Here is a 19,724-nt window from a genome sequence, read left to right as displayed (position 1 = left end):
GTAGATACTACTCCTTGTTTACCATGGTGACGTAGATACCACTCCTTGTTTACCATGGTGACGTAGATACTACTCCTTCTTTACCATGTTGTCATAGATACCACTCCTTGTTTACCATGGTGACATAGATACCACTCCTTGTTTACCATGGTGATGTAGATACCACTCCTTCTTTACCATGGTGACGTAGATACCACTCCTTGTTTACCATGGTGACGTAGATACCACTCCTTGTTTACCATGTTGTCGTAGATACCACTCCTTCTTTACCATGGTGACGTAGATACCACTCCTTGTTTACCATGGTGACTTAGATACCACTCCTTGTTTACCATGGTGACGTAGATACCACTCCTTCTTTACCATGGTGACGTAGATACTACTCCTTGTTTACCATGGTGATGTAGATACCACTCCTTGTTTACCATGCTGACTTAGATACCACTCCTTGTTTACCATGGTGACGTAGACACCACTCCTTGTTTCAGGTGGTTCTCCATCCAGGGCTGGGCAGGCGGCCCATTCCCCATCTCCATACCCCACTCTCTCAGCGCTGCCTTGCAGGACATGTCCGAAGCTCCGTCCGGTAACACGGCCGCTACACGGACAACAAACTGGGACAGCAACAACAGGAAGGAGATGCGGTCTGTGTTTGACTTGGTCACACATCTGTGCGGTCGGCAGGTGCCTGGCATACCTCTCGCCTCTGCCCTCCCGACTGATCCTCATGATAGGGTGAGGCAGATTCACTGGATGTACGCCACACTACTAACCTTCCTCAGGTATGTGTGGATAGGATTATGGCGCGGCCTCACGCTAGATAAATTCTTTAGTTAAACTTGTATAAGATAATGGCTCGCACGATAGATACCTTCCTCAGGTATGTGTGGATAGGATTATGGCGCGTTCACACGATATATCCATCCTTAACTAGGGGTATAAAGGATAACTTCGCGTTCCCACTGACGGAGACTTGTTTGCGGCGCACAAGAAAAATTTATCAGCGCGTGAAAAGAAACTGTAGGGTACTAGGTGTAGCGCGCATTGAAGTCTTGCATGTCCGCAGTCGTCCTCAGCCGTTGCACGTCTAACGGTCGCTATTACCATTGAGACGTGTCAGGATAAAAGATCTCGAAACTGTAGGAAATTCTCCATTGGTTTGCTCTATCTAGCGTTTCTTCAATTTGAAATAAGAGCGTCTAAATCCCTTGCGTCAATTTAAATATATATATTTACATATTAACATTTCTTTTGCAGAACCCAGGGTGCTTTGCTAGCCCACGTGACACCCGAGAACCTGCTCTCCCCCGAGGACTACAAACGCTGGAGGAGGATCCAACGGGGCATGCGCGACACCGATGCACCGCTGGACGAGGAGATTGTTGATCGAGAAATGGCAGCGGCCAGAAAAGAGCTGAGCAAATTCAACAGCGTGTCGAGGAGGGCGTGGACAGATGTGCTGGCACAGATCATCAAGGTTAGAACGCAGTCATGTTTCGCACCATGTTTCATAATGTAGTAGCGTGTATTTTGAGCCCAATAGTTTTGATAGAGTAACGTGTATTTTGAGCACAATAGTTTTGATAGAGTAACGTGTATTTTGAGCCCAATAGTTTTGATAGAGTAACGTGTATTTTGAGTCCAATAGTTTTGATAGAATAGCGTGTATTTTGAGCCCAATAGTTTTGATAGAGTAACGTGTATTTTGAGCCCAATAGTTTTGATAGAGTAGTGTGTGTTTTGAGCCCTATAGTTTTGATAGAATAACGTGTATTTTGAGCCTAATAGTTTTGATAGAGTAACGTGTATTTTGAGCCCAATAGTTTTGATAGAATAACGTGTATTTTGAGCCCAATAGTTTTGATAGAGTAACGTGTATTTTGAGCCCAATAGTTTTGATAGAGTATGTATTTTGAGCACAATAGTTTTGATAGAGTAAGGTGTATTTTGAGCCGTGGGTGAGACGTCTCTAACGGACAAATGTCACGTGGGTAGAATAGCCGGCTAACTTACTCTTCAGCGTAATAACATGTCCATTGTTGCCCTCTAGGTACTAGTCCTGAGCCGCGTGACGCCACAGCTATTCAAGAAGGTACAGTCTCCATTCAAAGAGCTGCCTCCCCCTGCAGTCAACCCTAATCCACAGGCGAGTAACGTGTACAGCGTGGGGGAGAGGATTCTGCTGGCCTGGATCAACCATCACTACGACGCACAGAGGCAGAGGGCGTGGCCAGGCAGCCTAGATGGTAAGCTGCCCCCCCACCCCCCGAGAATAATTGTTAGATTAAGCATGTCGTTACATGCTAGTTTAGCGTACTTTTTGTTTTATGTTTCATGCCTAAGAATGAATATAAAATGCAAGTAAATGTTGCTTTGCTTTTTCATTTTTTGCCTACGAGCGTTATACGGTTCCCGAAAGTGTTCGAGAAAATCTTTGTTTTTCTATCCTAGCAAAATAGGGAGTGTAACAAAGCATCTATTTGCATCGGCTGATTTAGCGAAGCTATTGCTATATTTTATTTTGAGTTTCGTACACAGAGTACAAAACATTGATTTTAGCTGAAATTTAGGCACAAAATCTATCCTCCGATGTAGAATGAAAACACTACCACAGGTGACACTGACTTGGGCTTTTCATGCTGGTTGAAATATTCCGGGCTCATTTCCTGTGTTGTATAATCACCGTTGGGTTCATTTCCTGTGTTGTATATTCACCGTTGGGCTCATTTCCTGTGTTGTATAATCACCGTTTGGTTCATTTCCTGTGTTGTATATTCACCGTTGGGCTCATTTCCTGTGTTGTATAATCACCGTTGGGCTCATTTCCTGTGTTGTATAATCACCGTTGGGTTCATTTCCTGTGTTGTATAATCACCGTTGGGCTCATTTCCTGTGTTGTATAATCACCATTGGGCTCATTTCCTGTGTTGTATAATCACCGTTGGGCTCATTTCCTGTGTTGTATATTTACCGTTGGGCTCATTTCCTGTGTTGTATAATCACCGTTGGGCTCATTTCCTGTGTTGTATAATCACCGTTGGGCTCATTTCCTGTGTTGTATATTCACCGTTGGGCTCATTTCCTGTGTTGTATAATCACCGTTGGGTTCATTTCCTGTGTTGTATAATCACCGTTGGGTTCATTTCCTGTGTTGTATAATCACCGTTGGGTTAATTTCCTGTGTTGTATAATCACCGTTGGGTTCATTTCCTGTGTTGTATATTCACCGTTGGGCTCATTTCCTGTGTTGTATAATCACCGTTGGGCTCATTTCCTGTGTTGTATAATCACCGTTGGGTTCATTTCCTGTGTTGTATAATCACCGTTGGGTTCATTTCCTGTGTTGTATAATCACCGTTTGGTTCATTTCCTGTGTTGTTTAATCACCGTTGGGTTCATTTCCTGTGTTGTATAATCACCGTTGGGTTCATTTCCTGTGTTGTATAATCACCGTTGGGCTCATTTCCTGTGTTGTATAATCACCGTTGGGCTCATTTCCTGTGTTGTATAATCACCGTTGGGTTCATTTCCTGTGTTGTATAATCACCGTTGGGTTCATTTCCTGTGTTGTATAATCACCGTTGGGTTCATTTCCTGTGTTGTATAATCACCGTTGGGCTCATTTCCTTTGTTGTATATTCACCGTTGGGCTCATTTCCTGTGTTGTATAATCACCGTTGGGCTCATTTCCTGTGTTGTATATTCACCGTTGGGCTCATTTCCTGTGTTGTATAATCACCGTTGGGTTCATTTCCTGTGTTGTATAATCACCGTTGGGCTCATTTCCTGTGTTGTTTAATCACCGTTGGGTTCATTTCCTGTGTTGTATAATCACCGTTGGGCTCATTTCCTGTGTTGTATAATCACCGTTGGGCTCATTTCCTGTGTTGTATAATCACGTTGGGCTCATTTCCTGTGTTGTATATTCACCGTTGGGCTCATTTCCTGTGTTGTATAATCACCGTTGGGCTCATTTCCTGTGTTGTTTAATCACCGTTGGGTTCATTTCCTGTGTTGTATAATCACCGTTTGGTTCATTTCCTGTGTTGTATATTCACCGTTGGGTTCATTTCCTGTGTTGTATCTTCACCGTTCATTTCCTGTGTTGTATCTTCACCGTTCATTTCCTGTGTTGTATCTTCACCGTTGGGTTCATTTCCCGTGTTGTTTTGACAGGTGCTAGCCCCTCGTGCCGATGGATCGTGAATTTTGAGTTTGACTTCATGGATGGCCTCGTGCTAGCCGCGCTGCTGGCGGCTTACGTGCCGTTTCTCGTGAGTACTGAGTGGATCATCTGTATTTTCGTATATCGTATTGTACATCCATAGGGTTAATTGTACACCCATAGCGTTATTTGTAAATCATCAATTGTACATCCATAGCGTTAATTGTACACCCATAGCGTTAATTGTACATCCATAGCGTTTATTGTACATCCATAGCGTTAATTGTATATCCATAGCGTTAATTGTATATCCAGAGCGTTAATTGTACATCCATAGCGTTAATTGTACATCCGTAGCGTTAATTGTACATCCATAGCGTTTATTGTACATCCATAGCGTTAATTGTATATCCATAGCGTTAATTGTATATCCAGAGCGTTAATTGTACATCCGTAGCGTTAATTGTACATCCGTAGCGTTAATTGTACATCCGTAGCGTTAATTAAACATCCGTAGCGTTAATTGTACATCCGTAGCGTTAACTGTACATCCATAGCGTTAATTGTACATCTATAGCGTTAATTTTACATCCATAGCGTTAATTGTACATCCATAGCGTTAATTGTACATCCATAGCGTTAATTGTACATCCATAGCGTTAATTGTACATCCGTAGCGTTAATTGTACATCCATAGCGTTAATTGTACATCCATAGCGTTAATTGTACATCCATAGCGTTAATTGTACATCCATAGCGTTAATTGTACATCCATAGCGTTAATTGTACATCCATAGCTTTAATTGTACGTCCGTAGCGTTAATTGTACATCCATAGCGTCAATTGTACATCCATAGCGTCAATTGTACATCCATAGCGTTAATTGTATATCCATAGCGTTAATTGTACATCCATAGCGTTAATTGTACATCCATAGCGTTAATTGTACATCCATAGCGTTAATTGTACATCCGTAGCGTTAATTGTACATCCATAGCGTTAATTGTACATCCATAGCGTTAATTGTACATCCATAGCGTTAATTGTACATCCGTAGCGTTAATTCTTGTTCTCGGACACTGGGATTTATTCCATCGCCTGGAGGTGTGGTGGTGGGGGAGGGGATGGTGGATGGGATGCTAATCCGAGTGTGACGCTTAGTAATAAAGAAAAGTTTATTGACCGTTTATTACAAGCTCATACCTGCTACAAGAGTGTACGTAGTGTTACGATCCACTAATAGGGAATTTTAGGGATGGCTTTTTGAAAGATTTTGAATGAGCTGACTCTATGGCCCTAAAAGCTATGAATAAGACCATCCTACATTTTGGAGGAGGAGAAGTGCGATTATTTGTAGTGGGCCCTGCTTGGAAGCTTATTCGAGATGGGGCATTTATCTAAAGCTTTGACTTTATTGGTTCCCTGAATGCCATTTCTGTTGTTGAATATTTGTTTAGTTTAATATTTTTTATTCTCGCAGGTGTCAACTCATCTGCACTCTATGTACCTTCACCCCAGCACAGCAGAACAGTGTTTACACAATGTGCTTAAAGTGGTGGAGGCGCTAAGACACATCGGTATGGACTACGAGATACAGGTGAGGCACATTGATATATGTTATATATGGGTACTGATACATGATATATGCTGATGCCGAGGATTCTATGTACGCTACTGCCGCAGGGGCGGATCCAGGATTTCAAATTAGGGGGTGGATAATGGCCGGATAGACGGGTTATAACTAATTCAGTGGTTCTTGGTATGTCACTTAGATCTAACAATACTTTACGCTAAATTGTACTTGTCGCGTCAGCAAAGTCAAGCAGGCGAAGGCATATGGACAGTACCTCCTGTCTCTCAGACATTTATTTTCTTCAAACAAATTGACTTTTATTTTTTTACTAAAAAAAGGGGTGTTGATATCCACTCTACCCCCCCCCCCCCCCGCCCCCCGCCCATGTGCCGAGGATTCTATCTATGCTACTGCCGAGGATTCTATCTATGCTACTGCCGAGGAAACTCGGCCTATCCAGATATGCTATGGTTTAGATATCTATCTGTTAGATAAAGAACTGGAGTCGGAGACGTCAAACAAAAGCGGAGAAATAAACAAACTGCTTTCCGCTTCGCTGGTTTCAGTTATCTCCACACGAGCCTTAACTCTAACCTCTTCTTCATTATCTGTCTTCACGCAGCCCAACCCTATCAATGTTACATTGCTATAGAACTAATGTAACACAATTTCTCCAGCCAACAGACATCACACAGCCCACCCCATCAATGTTACGTTGCTATAGAACTAATTTAACACAATCTCGCCAGCCAACAGACATCACACAGCCCACCCCATCAATGTTACGTTGCTATAGAACTAATGTAACACAATCTCTCCAGCCAACAGACATCACACAGCCTAACCCATCAATGTTACGTTGCTGTAGAACTAATGTAACACAATCTCTCCAGCCAACAGACATCACACAGCCCACCCCATCAATGTTACATTGCTATAGAACTAATGTAACACAATCTCTCCAGCCAACAGACATCACACAGCCCACCCCATCAATGTTACGTTGCTATAGAACTTATGTAACACAATCTCTCCAGCCAACAGACATCACACAGCCCACCCCATCAATGTTACGTTGCTATAGAACTTATGTAACACAATCTACCCAGTCAACAGACATCACACAGCCTACCCCATCAATGTTACGTTGCTATAGAACTTATGTAACACAATCTCTCCAGCCAACAGACATCACACAGCCCACCCCATCAATGTTACGTTGCTATAGAACTTATGTAACACAATCTACCCAGTCAACAGACATCACACAGCCCACCCCATCAATGTTACGTTGCTATAGAACTTATGTAACACAATCTCTCCAGCCAACAGACATCACACAGCCTAACCCATCAATGTTACGTTGCTGTAGAACTAATGTAACACAATCTCTCCAGCCAACAGACATCACACAGCCCACCCCATCAATGTTACATTGCTATAGAACTAATGTAACACAATCTCTCCAGCCAACAGACATCACACAGCCCACCCCATCAATGTTACGTTGCTATAGAACTTATGTAACACAATCTCTCCAGCCAACAGACATCACACAACCCACCCCATCAATGTTACGTTGCTATAGAACTTATGTAACACAATCTACCCAGTCAACAGACATCACACAGCCTACCCCATCAATGTTACGTTGCTATAGAACTTATGTAACACAATCTCTCCAGCCAACAGACATCACACAGCCCACCCCATCAATGTTACGTTGCTATAGAACTTATGTAACACAATCTACCCAGTCAACAGACATCACACAGCCCACCCCATCAATGTTACGTTGCTATAGAACTTATGTAACACAATCTCTCCAGCCAACAGACATCACACAGCCCACCCCATCAATGTTACGTTGCTATAGAACTAATGTAACACAATCTCTCCAGCCAACAGACATCACACAGCCCACCCCATCAATGTTACGTTGCTATAGAACTTATGTAACACAATCTCCCCAGTCAACAGACATCACACAGCCCACCCCATCAATGTTACGTTGCTATAGAACTTATGTAACACAATCTCTCCAGTCAACAGACATCACACAGCCCACCCCATCAATGTTACGTTGCTATAGAACTAATGTAACACAATCTCTCCAGCCAACAGACATCACACAGCCCACCCCACCAATGTTACGTTGCTATAGAACTAATGTAACACAATCTCCCCAGCCAACAGACATCACACAGCCCACCCCATCAATGTTACGTTGCTATAGAACTAATGTAACACAATCTCCCCAGCCAACAGACATCACACAGCCCACCCCATCAATGTTACGTTGCTATAGAACTAATGTAACACAATCTCCCCAGTCAACAGACATCACACAGCCTAACCCAATCAATGTTACGTTGCTATAGAACTAATGTAACACAATCTCTCCAGCCAACAGACATCACACAGCCCACCCCATCAATGTTACGTTGCTATAGAACTTATGTAACACAATCTCTCCAGCCAACAGACATCACACAGCCTAACCCATCAATGTTACGTTGCTGTAGAACTAATGTAACACAATCTCTCCAGCCAACAGACATCACACAGCCCACCCCATCAATGTTACATTGCTATAGAACTAATGTAACACAATCTCTCCAGCCAACAGACATCACACAGCCCACCCCATCAATGTTACGTTGCTATAGAACTTATGTAACACAATCTCTCCAGCCAACAGACATCACACAACCCACCCCATCAATGTTACGTTGCTATAGAACTTATGTAACACAATCTACCCAGTCAACAGACATCACACAGCCTACCCCATCAATGTTACGTTGCTATAGAACTTATGTAACACAATCTCTCCAGCCAACAGACATCACACAGCCCACCCCATCAATGTTACGTTGCTATAGAACTTATGTAACACAATCTACCCAGTCAACAGACATCACACAGCCCACCCCATCAATGTTACGTTGCTATAGAACTTATGTAACACAATCTCTCCAGCCAACAGACATCACACAGCCCACCCCATCAATGTTACGTTGCTATAGAACTAATGTAACACAATCTCCCCAGTCAACAGACATCACACAGCCCACCCCATCAATGTTACGTTGCTATAGAACTAATGTAACACAATCTCCCCAGTCAACAGACATCACACAGCCTAACCCAATCACCATCATGCTGTTGTGTCTCCACCTGTACCGCCGGCTGCCTCAGTACCTGCCGCGGGCTACCATCGACTTCCAGGGGCCGCTACACACCACAGTCGTCAAACACGTGAGTTACTGGTGCCTTACAAGTACTGATGCCTTATGGGTACTAATGTCTCATGGGTACTGATGCCTCATGGGTACTGATGTCTCATGGGTACTGATGCCTCATGGGTACTGATGCCTCATGGGTACTGATGCCTCAAGGGTACTGATGCCTCATGGGTACTGATGCCTTATGGGTACTGATGCCTTATGGGTACTGATGTCTCATGTGTACAAACCGTTTCTAGGGCCACAGTCGAAACATTCAGAATGGAACATCCGCCATCTTCGTCATTTTGAGTTTAGCGACCGAGAAGACCCAGACGAGGTTGATAATGTTTAGAGGCAATTTTATGGCAATGTGGTTTTACCTGTGACGTGAACTATGGAGTTCGAGTTAATCACGCCATTTCATGACATGTTTTTTCTTGTGACGTCAATAAAACGCTGCGTTACGTCATTTCATAAAGGCATGTCCCAAATATTAAGAAATGAAATTGTTGATGATTTGCTGCTGTGATTGCAGGTACAACTGCAAAACCCAAGCGTAAAACCACTGACCTACCAGGTGATCGTGGCGGGCAGGGACGCGTGTGACTTTACAGCAACAATGGGAGACAGCGTGCAGGTACAGTCAAAGCAAACATTTTGGACCTTTAGACAATAGATTTCTCCTCGCGCTAAAATAACAAGTGAGTCCCTTAATCTTGCTTTGCACCGTCGTAAACCTAAAAGTTTCCAGTTTGTCCTACGCTAACACTATAACGCTTATTTCAGGTGCCGTCTAAGGGTCAGCTCCAGCTCCCCGTCGAGTTCAAGAGTCGGTTCCTGCGACCTTGTAGCGCCACCCTGGTGCTGGTAGGGAGGAGGGTGGGGTCACCCTGCGGTAACACCTTGGTGTTCAACCTGGAGACTTGTATCAATAACATCACACCCGTGGTACGTACTCAATACAACACGACATCCACATCACACCCGTGGTACGTACTCAATACAACACGACATCCACATCACACCCGTGGTACGTACTCAATACAACACGACATCCACATCACACCAGTGGTACGTCCTAGATACAACACGACATCCACATCACACCCGTGGTACGTACTAGATACAACACAACAACAACATCACACCCGTGGTACGTACCAAATACAACACGACATCCACATCACACCCGTGGTACGTACTCAATACAACACGACATCCACATCACACCCGTGGTGCGTACTAGATACAACACGACATCCACATCACACCCGTGGTACGTACTCAATACAACACGACATCCAGATCACACCCGTGGAAGATACTAAATACAACACGACATCCACATCACACCCGTTGTACGTACTAGATACAACACGACATCCACATCACACCCGTTGTACGTACTAGATACAACACGACCACAACATCACACCCGTGGTACGTACTAGATACAACACGACATCCACATCACACCCGTAGTACGTACTAGATACAACACGACAACAACATCACACCTGTGGAAGATACTAAATACAACACGACATCCACATCACACCCGTGGTACGTACTAGATACAACACGACCACAACATCACACCCGTGGTACGTACTAGATACAACACGACAACAACATCACACCCGTGGTACGTACTAGATACAACACGACAACAACATCACACCTGTGGAAGATACTAAATACAACACGACATCCACATCACACCCGTGGTACGTACTAGATACAACACGACCACAACATCACACCCGTGGTACGTACTAGATACAACACGACCACAACATCACACCCGTGGTACGTACTAGATACAACACGACAACAACATCACACCCGTGGTACGTACTAGATACAACACGACAACAACATCACACCTGTGGAAGATACTAAATACAACACGACATCCTCATCACACCCGTGGTACGTACTAGATACAACACGACCACAACATCACACCCGTGGTACGTACTAGATACAACACGACAACCACATCACACCCGTGGTGCGTACTAGATACAACACGACATCCATATCACACCCGTGGTGCATACTAGATACAACACGACATCCACATCACACCCGTGGTACGTACTAGATACAACACGACATCCACATCACACCCGTGGAAGGTACTAGATACAACACGACAACCACATCACACCCGTGGTACGTACTAGATACAACACGACAACCACATCACACCCGTGGTACGTACTCAATACAACACGACATCCAGATCACACCCGTAGTACGTACTAGATACAACACGACAACAACATCACACCCGTTACATCACGTTCACGTAATGACCAACTAATGGAAAACGCACGTAGCGCACAAACACACCAGTAACGCACAAACACGCCGTAAGTATTCACATATATGAATTGCAGGCGACGATCAAGTGCGAGTCTCCCTGCTACGAGCTCCAGAAAGTCACTTTTGACGTCACTAACCCGTTCACTTCCGGTGGTGAGTTCAGGGTCGTCTTGGTCGAGGCCCAGTCTGCTTTTCCCGGGAGTGGCAGCTCAAGTACTACACCGCGGAATAAACCTGCTAAACCGGCCAAGAAACCGGTTGTGGCGAGAACTGATCATGGGTAAGGGGTCAAGTTAAAGGTTCTTCATGATCGTGGCCCCATTTTACGCTCACGCTTATCCATGTGGCCACACAAAGCATCCATTTCCATCGGCTTATTCAAGTGATTGACTTAGATGCTTTGAATCAAATATCGCTCATATTGTATCAGACTTTAATCGCGGATGGTCATTATAATATTCAAATGTAAACAATGTCATGGGGTTTACAAGACTCTTCACTACTGGGCTGAGTACATATACAGCAATTTAAAGACGTGTTTTGAATTGGTCGGTTCAGTTCACCCCTGTTAGGTCTTGTACTTAATGACCATGTTTATTGTGTCAGGTTGATTTGGTCGGTTCAGTTCACCCCTGTTAGCGGTCTTGTACTTATTGACCATTTGTGTTTTGATTTGGTCGGTTCAGTTCACCCCTGTTAGCGGTCTTGTACTTATTGACCATGTTTATTGTGTCAGGTTGATTTGGTCGGTTCAGTTCACCCCTGTTAGCGGTCTTGTACTTATTGACCATGTTTATTGTGTCAGGTTGAATTGGTCGGTTCAGTTCACCCCTGTTAGCGGTCTTGTACTTATTGACCATGTTTATTGTGTCAGGTTGATTTGGTCGGTTCAGTTCACCCCTGTTAGCGGTCTCCTACTTATTGACCATTTGTGTTTTGATTTGGTCGGTTCAGTTCACCCCTGTTAGCGGTCTTGTACTTATTGACCATGTTTATTGTGTTTGATTTGGTCGGTTCAGTTCACCCCTGTTAGCGGTCTTGTACTTATTGACCATGTTTATTGTGTCAGGTTGATTTGGTCGGTTCAGTTCACCCCTGTTAGCGGTCTCCTACTTATTGACCATGTTTATTGTGTCAGGTTGATTTGGTCGGTTCAGTTCACCCCTGTTAGCGGTCTTGTACTTATTGACCATGTTTATTGAACGTGTTTTGATTTGGTCGGTTCAGTTCACCCCTGTTAGCGGTCTCGTACTTATTGACCATGTTTATTGTGTCAGGTTGATTTGGTCGGTTCAGTTCACCCCTGTTAGCGGTCTTGTACTTATTGACCATGTTTATTGAACGTGTTTTGATTTGGTCGGTTCAGTTCACCCCTGTTAGCGGTCTTGTACTTATTGACCATGTTTATTGTGTCAGGTTGATTTGGTCGGTTCAGTTCACCCCTGTTAGCGGTCTCGTACTTATTGACCATGTTTATTGTGTCAGGTTGATTTGGTCGGTTCAGTTCACCCCTGTTAGCGGTCTTGTACTTATTGACCATGTTTATTGTGTCAGGTTGATTTGGTCGGTTCAGTTCACCCCTGTTAGCGGTCTTGTACTTATTGACCATGTTTATTGTGTCAGGTTGATTTGGTCGGTTCAGTTCACCCCTGTTAGCGGTCTTGTACTTATTGACCATGTTTATTGTGTCAGGTTGAATTGGTCGGTTCAGTTCACCCCTGTTAGGTCTTGTACTTATTGACCATGTTTATTGTGTCAGGTTGAATTGGTCGGTTCAGTTCACCCCTGTTAGCGGTCTCGTACTTATTGACCATGTTTATTGTGTCAGGTTGATTTGGTCGGTTCAGTTCACCCCTGTTAGCGGTCTTGTACTTATTGACCATGTTTATTGTGTCAGGTTGATTTGGTCGGTTCAGTTCACCCCTGTTAGCGGTCTCGTACTTATTGACCATGTTTATTGTGTCAGGTTGATTTGGTCGGTTCAGTTCACCCCTGTTAGCGGTCTTGTACTTATTGACCATGTTTATTGTGTCAGGTTGATTTGGTCGGTTCAGTTCACCCCTGTTAGCGGTCTCCTACTTATTGACCATTTGTGTTTTGAATTGGTCGGTTCAGTGTACCCCTGTTAGCGGTCTCGTACTTATTGACCATGTTTATTGTGTCAGGTTGATTTGGTCGGTTCAGTTCACCCCTGTTAGCGGTCTTGTACTTATTGACCATGTTTATTGTGTCAGGTTGATTTGGTCGGTTCAGTTCACCCCTGTTAGCGGTCTTGTACTTAATGACCATGTTTATTGTGTCAGGTTGATTTGGTCGGTTCAGTTCACCCCTGTTAGCGGTCTCGTACTTATTGACCATGTTTATTGTGTCAGGCAATCGAACAAGTCCCAGTCCCCACGCAAAGAGATGCCTCGAATAGACACAGACAAGCCTGGGAGCCCGAAACGTAAGATCTTATTTCTTTGGTATTTTGATGTTTTCTCCCTTCTTATTGCTTTGCTTTCTGCTACTTTCTCCACTAGCTTGCTTGCCCACCTACTTCCTGGTCGGCCTTTCTTAGGTATTCATAGTTACAATACCCGCTTTCAACCGACACCCCTATTCAAGAGTTTCCTTTGTTGTTCAATGAAAATTGGAACCTAAAAAAAGGTGCACAATTAATAACTTTCGTCTTTCGATTGGCTAAGCTTAATGGTGGATAACTCAACCAGCTCACTTCCTAATAAGTCCAGAAACCATTCCCTTCACGCTCCTCAGCCCAACCTCTTATTGGCTGGTTAAACAAAGACTTTTCTTACTCTCTTATTGGCTGGTTAAACAAAGACTTTCCTTACTCTCTTATTGGCTGATTAAACAAAGACTTTCCTTACTCTCTCATTGGCTGGTTAAACAAAGACTTTCCTTACTCTCTAGTTGCCCAAGCCCCTCAGCTAAGCGCGTTCTGGTGTCCAGTTCCTTCGGTCCATCTTGACGGGAAAAGCCTGAGCACCATCGAGGTCCACTTCCTTCCCTTCTCCACCGGACACAGGCAATGCTCCGTCCTCTTCATCAACGACAAGATCGGGGAGTTCCTGTACTCCATCGAGGCCACAGCACTCCTGCCCCTCCCCTCCCTTCTCCCCAACATTGACTCCCCCCACACCATACGGATCAGTAGTGCTGCGGCTGCGCAGAGAGGGAGGGGTACGTTTGGCGGTAATGACAGGGTGGTGTACTGGAAGAGCGACTGCGATGAAGTGTTTACAGAGGAGCTGTCTCTACCGCTGACCAACACTGCCAGGGAACACGCACTTGGTAAGTCAAAGGTTTGGGCTCCCTGTGCTCAGGACCATATAAATCAATCCTGTTCGAAAACTTCTTTTTTTAAGCTCGCTTGGGCAATTCCTCATTTGGACATATTTTCCGCGTTTTTATGGTCCTAGAACAGTGTACTCCGAGAATTGCCTCGTAAATTTGCAGGAATATGTTTTTACTGCGATTTTGCTGGCTTAACTTTTAACTTAAAATTTAGACCCATACCCTAACGTTTTATAACGTTCGCTCGTGTGCAAATTGAAGATGATTCTGATTGCTATTTTTTATAATGAAAACAAAGCAAAAAACATCAGCAAACACAAGTCAAAAGAATGTCAGAACTTTCGCGAACAAGGTCAAAAGAATGTCAGAACTATCTTCCTCAAACACTATACAAGTTTCGCCTGTCAATCAAATGCCTGACATCATCAATCTCCTTTCCAGCGATCGCCGCCCAACAGCGCATGTCCGACCGCGAGTTCCAGCGCCGCCAACTGACAGGGACATTATCCAGTAGCACAGTGACGGCTCGCGTCGCGTCCATGGGGCTTGGCGGTGACATGTTCCTTCACGCTGCAGACCCCTCCATAAAAAAGTCCCTGGACCTTGCTTTGACCAGGTTCAATGTTGAGACGAGCTCGAAGTACTTCAAGACTCCGTCATACGTGTCCATCCCGACTGGTGCTGATAACTCCATGGGTGGGTATCACTGATAACTCCATGGGTGGGTATCACTGATAACTCCATGGGTGGGTATCACTGATAACTCCTTGGGTGGGTATAACTGATAACTCCATGGGTGGGTATTACTGATAACTCCATGAGTGGGTATCACTGATAACTCCATGTAACTGCATGGGTGGGTATCACTGATAACTCTATGGGTGGGTATCACTGATAACTCCATGGGTGGGTATTACTGATGACTCCATGGGTGGGTATAACTGATAATTCCATGGTTAGGTATTACTGATAACTCCATGGGTGGGTATCACTGGTAACTCCATGGGTGGGTATCACTGATAACTCTTTGTACTGGAAACTCCGTGGATGGGTATTTCTGAAATGAATGTATGAAGTTCTTTTTTGGAGTAATTGTGGCAGGGTTCTCTTAAGTTACCCAGGAACCAGATTGCCAATCAGCTAGTTAATTAAGTAAGTACGTTAGTTAGGTAGTCGACCATATGTCAAAATGGCATCTAAACAAGCTCTTATCTCGCATTCTCAGATTTATCAAGAAAGCGAACGTCCAACAATACTGTTATGATCCCTGTGACGTTCAAGCCGAATGGGGCTGGACACTATCCATGTCAGGTTGTACTACGCTCTGCGCATGACATCAGGGTGTATCAGGTCGAGTGTACAGTTAGTCCCGAGGGCTCATCTCTCGAGCTAGAGTTCAACTCGCCCACTCATCAGTCCGTCACCCAAGACGTACCAGTGGTAAGTGCACGTAACATCGTAACAACAACATTATATCTTAACATCGTAAGCATGGATCACCAGTTGGTCATCTCGGACATACTAGGGGCAAGAATGCAACTTAGAAGCGTAATGAGATCGTAATAACTTTTATATTTTGATATCGTAAGCATGGATGAGTTGGTCACCCAGGACGTGCCAGTGGTAATACCATAAAGCGTAATGAGGTAACATAAAATCCTTATAACATCGTGCTTCGTATATATTAGCAGTTTGTACTCCAACGAGATTTATTAGTGTAAAGTAATATACAAATAAATAATTATGAAAATAACTAATAATATGAAACAAGTATATAATTATTTTGTCATGTTCAGGTGAACCACAGCAAGCAAGACTGGCAACTGACGGCGATCCTTGAAGGCGAGGGATTCTACGGACCGCCCGTCCTCGTGGCCAAGGCACTGACTACCACACACTACCCCCTGATGTTCAGGCCCTTCTACGAGGGACCCACTCATGTAAGTATAGTGAGACATAACTAACATAAGACATGAGGGACCCACTCATGTAAGTATAGTGAGACGTAAATAACATAAGACATGAGGGACCCACTCATGTAAGTATAGTGAGACGTAAATAACATAAGACATGAGGGACCCACTCATGTAAGCATAGTGAGACATAAGTAACATAAGACATGAGGGACCCACTCATGTAAGCATAGTGAGACATAAGTAACATAAGACATGAGCGACACAATCATGTAAGTATAGTGAGACGTAACTAACATAAGACATGAGGGACCCACTCAAGTAAGCATAGTGAGACAAAAGTAACATAAGACATGAGGGACCCACTCAAGTAAGCATAGTGAGACATAAGTAACATAAGACATGAGGGACCCACTCATGTAAGCATAGTGAGACATAAGTAACATAAGACATGAGAGACACAATCATGTAAGTATAGTGAGACGTAACTAACATAAGACATGAGAGACACAATCATGTAAGCATAGTGAGACATAAGTAACATAAGACATGAGAGACACAATCATGTAAGTATAGTGAGACGTAACTAACATAAGACATGAGAGACACAATCATGTAAGTATAGTGAGACGTAACTAACATAAGACATGAGAGACACAATCATGTAAGTATAGTGAGACGTAACTAACATAAGACATGAGAGACACAATCATGTAAGTATAGTGAGACGTAACTAACATAAGACATGAGAGACACAATCATGTAAGCATAGTGAGACATAAGTAACATAAGACATGAGAGACACAATCATGTAAGTATAGTGAGACGTAACTAACATAAGACATGAGAGACACAATCATGTAAGTATAGTGAGACGTAACTAACATAAGACATGAGAGACACAATCATGTAAGTATAGTGAGACGTAACTAACATAAGACATGAGAGACACAATCATGTAAGTATAGTGAGACGTAACTAACATAAGACATGAGGGACCCACTCATGTAAGTATAGTTAGGGACCCAATTATTTAAGCACTGTGAGACGTAACCAATGTAAAACATGAGGGACCCACTCATGTAAGCACAGTGAGACATAAGTAACATAAGACATGAGGGACCCACTCAAGTAAGCATAGTGAGACATAAGTAACATAAGACATGAGGGACCCACTAATGTAAGCATAGTGAGAAGTAACTAACATAAGACATGAGAGACACAATCATGTAAGTATAGTGAGACGTAAATAACATAAGACATGAGGGACCCACTCATGTAAGTATAGTGAGACGTAAATAACATAAGACATGAGGGACCCACTCATGTAAGCATAGTGAGACATAAGTAACATAAGACATGAGGGACCCACTCATGTAAGCATAGTGAGACATAAGTAACATAAGACATGAGAGACACAATCATGTAAGTATAGTTAGGGACCCAATTATTTAAGCACTGTGAGACGTAACCAATGTAAAACATGAGGGACCCACTCATGTAAGCACAGTGAGACATAAGTAACATAAGACATGAGGGACCCACTCAAGTAAGCATAGTGAGACATAAGTAACATAAGACATGAGGGACCCACTCATGTAAGCATAGTGAGACATAACTAACATAAGACATGAGGGACCCACTCATGTAAGCATAGTGAGACATAAGTAACATAAGACATGAGAGACACAATCATGTAAGTATAGTGAGACGTAACTAACATAAGACATGAGAGACACAATCATGTAAGTATAGTGAGACGTAACTAACATAAGACATGAGAGACACAATCATGTAAGTATAGTGAGACGTAACTAACATAAGACATGAGAGACACAATCATGTAAGCATAGTGAGACATAAGTAACATAAGATATGAGGGACCCACTCATGTAAGCATAGTAAGACATAAGTAACATAAGACATGAGAGACACAATTATGTAAGTATAGTGAGACGTAACTAACATAAGACATGAGAGACACAATCATGTAAGTATAGTGAGACGTAACTAACATAAGACATGAGAGACACAATCATGTAAGTATAGTGAGACGTAACTAACATAAGACATGAGAGACACAATCATGTAAGTATAGTGAGACGTAACTAACATAAGACATGAGAGACACAATCATGTAAGTATAGTGAGACGTAACTAACATAAGACATGAGAGACACAATCATGTAAGTATAGTGAGACGTAACTAACATAAGACATGAGAGACACAATCATGTAAGTATAGTGAGACGTAACTAACATAAGACATGAGAGACACAATCATGTAAGTATAGTTAGGGACCCAATTATTTAAGCACTGTGAGACGTAACCAATGTAAAACATGAGGGACCCACTCATGTAAGCACAGTGAGGGACCCACTCATGTAAGCACAATGAGGGGCCCACTCATGTAAGAACAGTGAGGCGCCCACATATGTAAGAACAGTGAGGCGCCCACTCATGTAAGTACAGTGAGGGACCCACCCATGTAAGCACAGTGAGGCGCCCACTCATGTAAGTACAGTGAGGCGCCCACTCATGTAAGTACAGTGAGGCGCCCACTCATGTAAGCACAGTGAGGCGCCCTCTCATGTAAGCACAATGAGGGGCCCTCTCATGTAAGCACAATGAGGGGCCCACTCATGTAAGCACAGTGAGGCGCCCACTCATGTAAGCACAGTGAGGGACCCACTTATGTAAGCACAGTGAGGGGCCCACTCATGTAAGCACAGTGAGGGACCCATTCATGTAAGCACTGTTACTGAAATAAAAATTCCTTGAACCTCTCTATGCGACGACCATTTCTTGACTTGGTCACACGTTCTACATGTGATGTTTTTGCTGTCTCTAGTCGTCAATGATCTGAACCATTCTTTTTTTACAGGGAAAACTGACTCTGATCAATACGAATGACACGACAGAACAAGTGTACAACCTTCGTGGTACCGGAGAACGCCCGCTTGCTCTTGACAACGTGCTCATTGAATGCGAGGCGAGAAAGACGTGAGTGATGTATTCATATTTTTATTTCATTATTTTGGTCTGTCTCTAATATATTTATTCTAATCCCAGCATTACGAGAACCCTTCAAGTGCCGAACATGACATCCAAGAAACTGACACTCAAGGTATTAAAAAGGGTCCCGATGCTAATAAGAAAGGGCACCCGGTGTTCTTAAATAGAGGCCTAGATGCTGCACTTTATAATTAAATAG

General features: G+C 43.4%; 1 protein-coding gene across 2 annotated transcripts in view; it reads left to right on the top strand.

Moving 5' to 3' along the window:
- The window catches only part of LOC5503974 (cilia- and flagella-associated protein 47-like), a 60,993-nt gene that overhangs the window by 31,704 nt on the left and 9,565 nt on the right, over positions 1-19,724 (top strand). For both annotated transcript variants that reach the window (XM_048721415.1, XM_048721416.1), the window contains 16 exons: positions 489-782; positions 1,258-1,477; positions 2,051-2,246; positions 4,177-4,274; positions 5,646-5,762; positions 8,865-8,999; positions 9,504-9,605; positions 9,755-9,916; positions 11,374-11,579; positions 13,672-13,745; positions 14,213-14,593; positions 15,038-15,292; positions 15,822-16,036; positions 16,393-16,536; positions 19,395-19,513; positions 19,583-19,637. In XM_048721415.1, the coding sequence (XP_048577372.1) occupies positions 489-782; positions 1,258-1,477; positions 2,051-2,246; positions 4,177-4,274; positions 5,646-5,762; positions 8,865-8,999; positions 9,504-9,605; positions 9,755-9,916; positions 11,374-11,579; positions 13,672-13,745; positions 14,213-14,593; positions 15,038-15,292; positions 15,822-16,036; positions 16,393-16,536; positions 19,395-19,513; positions 19,583-19,637 (2,773 nt within the window). The remainder of the gene's footprint in view (positions 1-488; positions 783-1,257; positions 1,478-2,050; positions 2,247-4,176; positions 4,275-5,645; positions 5,763-8,864; positions 9,000-9,503; positions 9,606-9,754; positions 9,917-11,373; positions 11,580-13,671; positions 13,746-14,212; positions 14,594-15,037; positions 15,293-15,821; positions 16,037-16,392; positions 16,537-19,394; positions 19,514-19,582; positions 19,638-19,724) is intronic.

Source organism: Nematostella vectensis, chromosome 14 (genome assembly GCF_932526225.1).
Source record: "Nematostella vectensis chromosome 14, jaNemVect1.1, whole genome shotgun sequence".
Classification (NCBI taxonomy): domain Eukaryota; kingdom Metazoa; phylum Cnidaria; class Anthozoa; order Actiniaria; family Edwardsiidae; genus Nematostella; species Nematostella vectensis.
The sequence above is the reverse complement of the archived record's forward strand: the minus strand, read 5'-3'. Positions and strand labels throughout refer to the sequence as shown.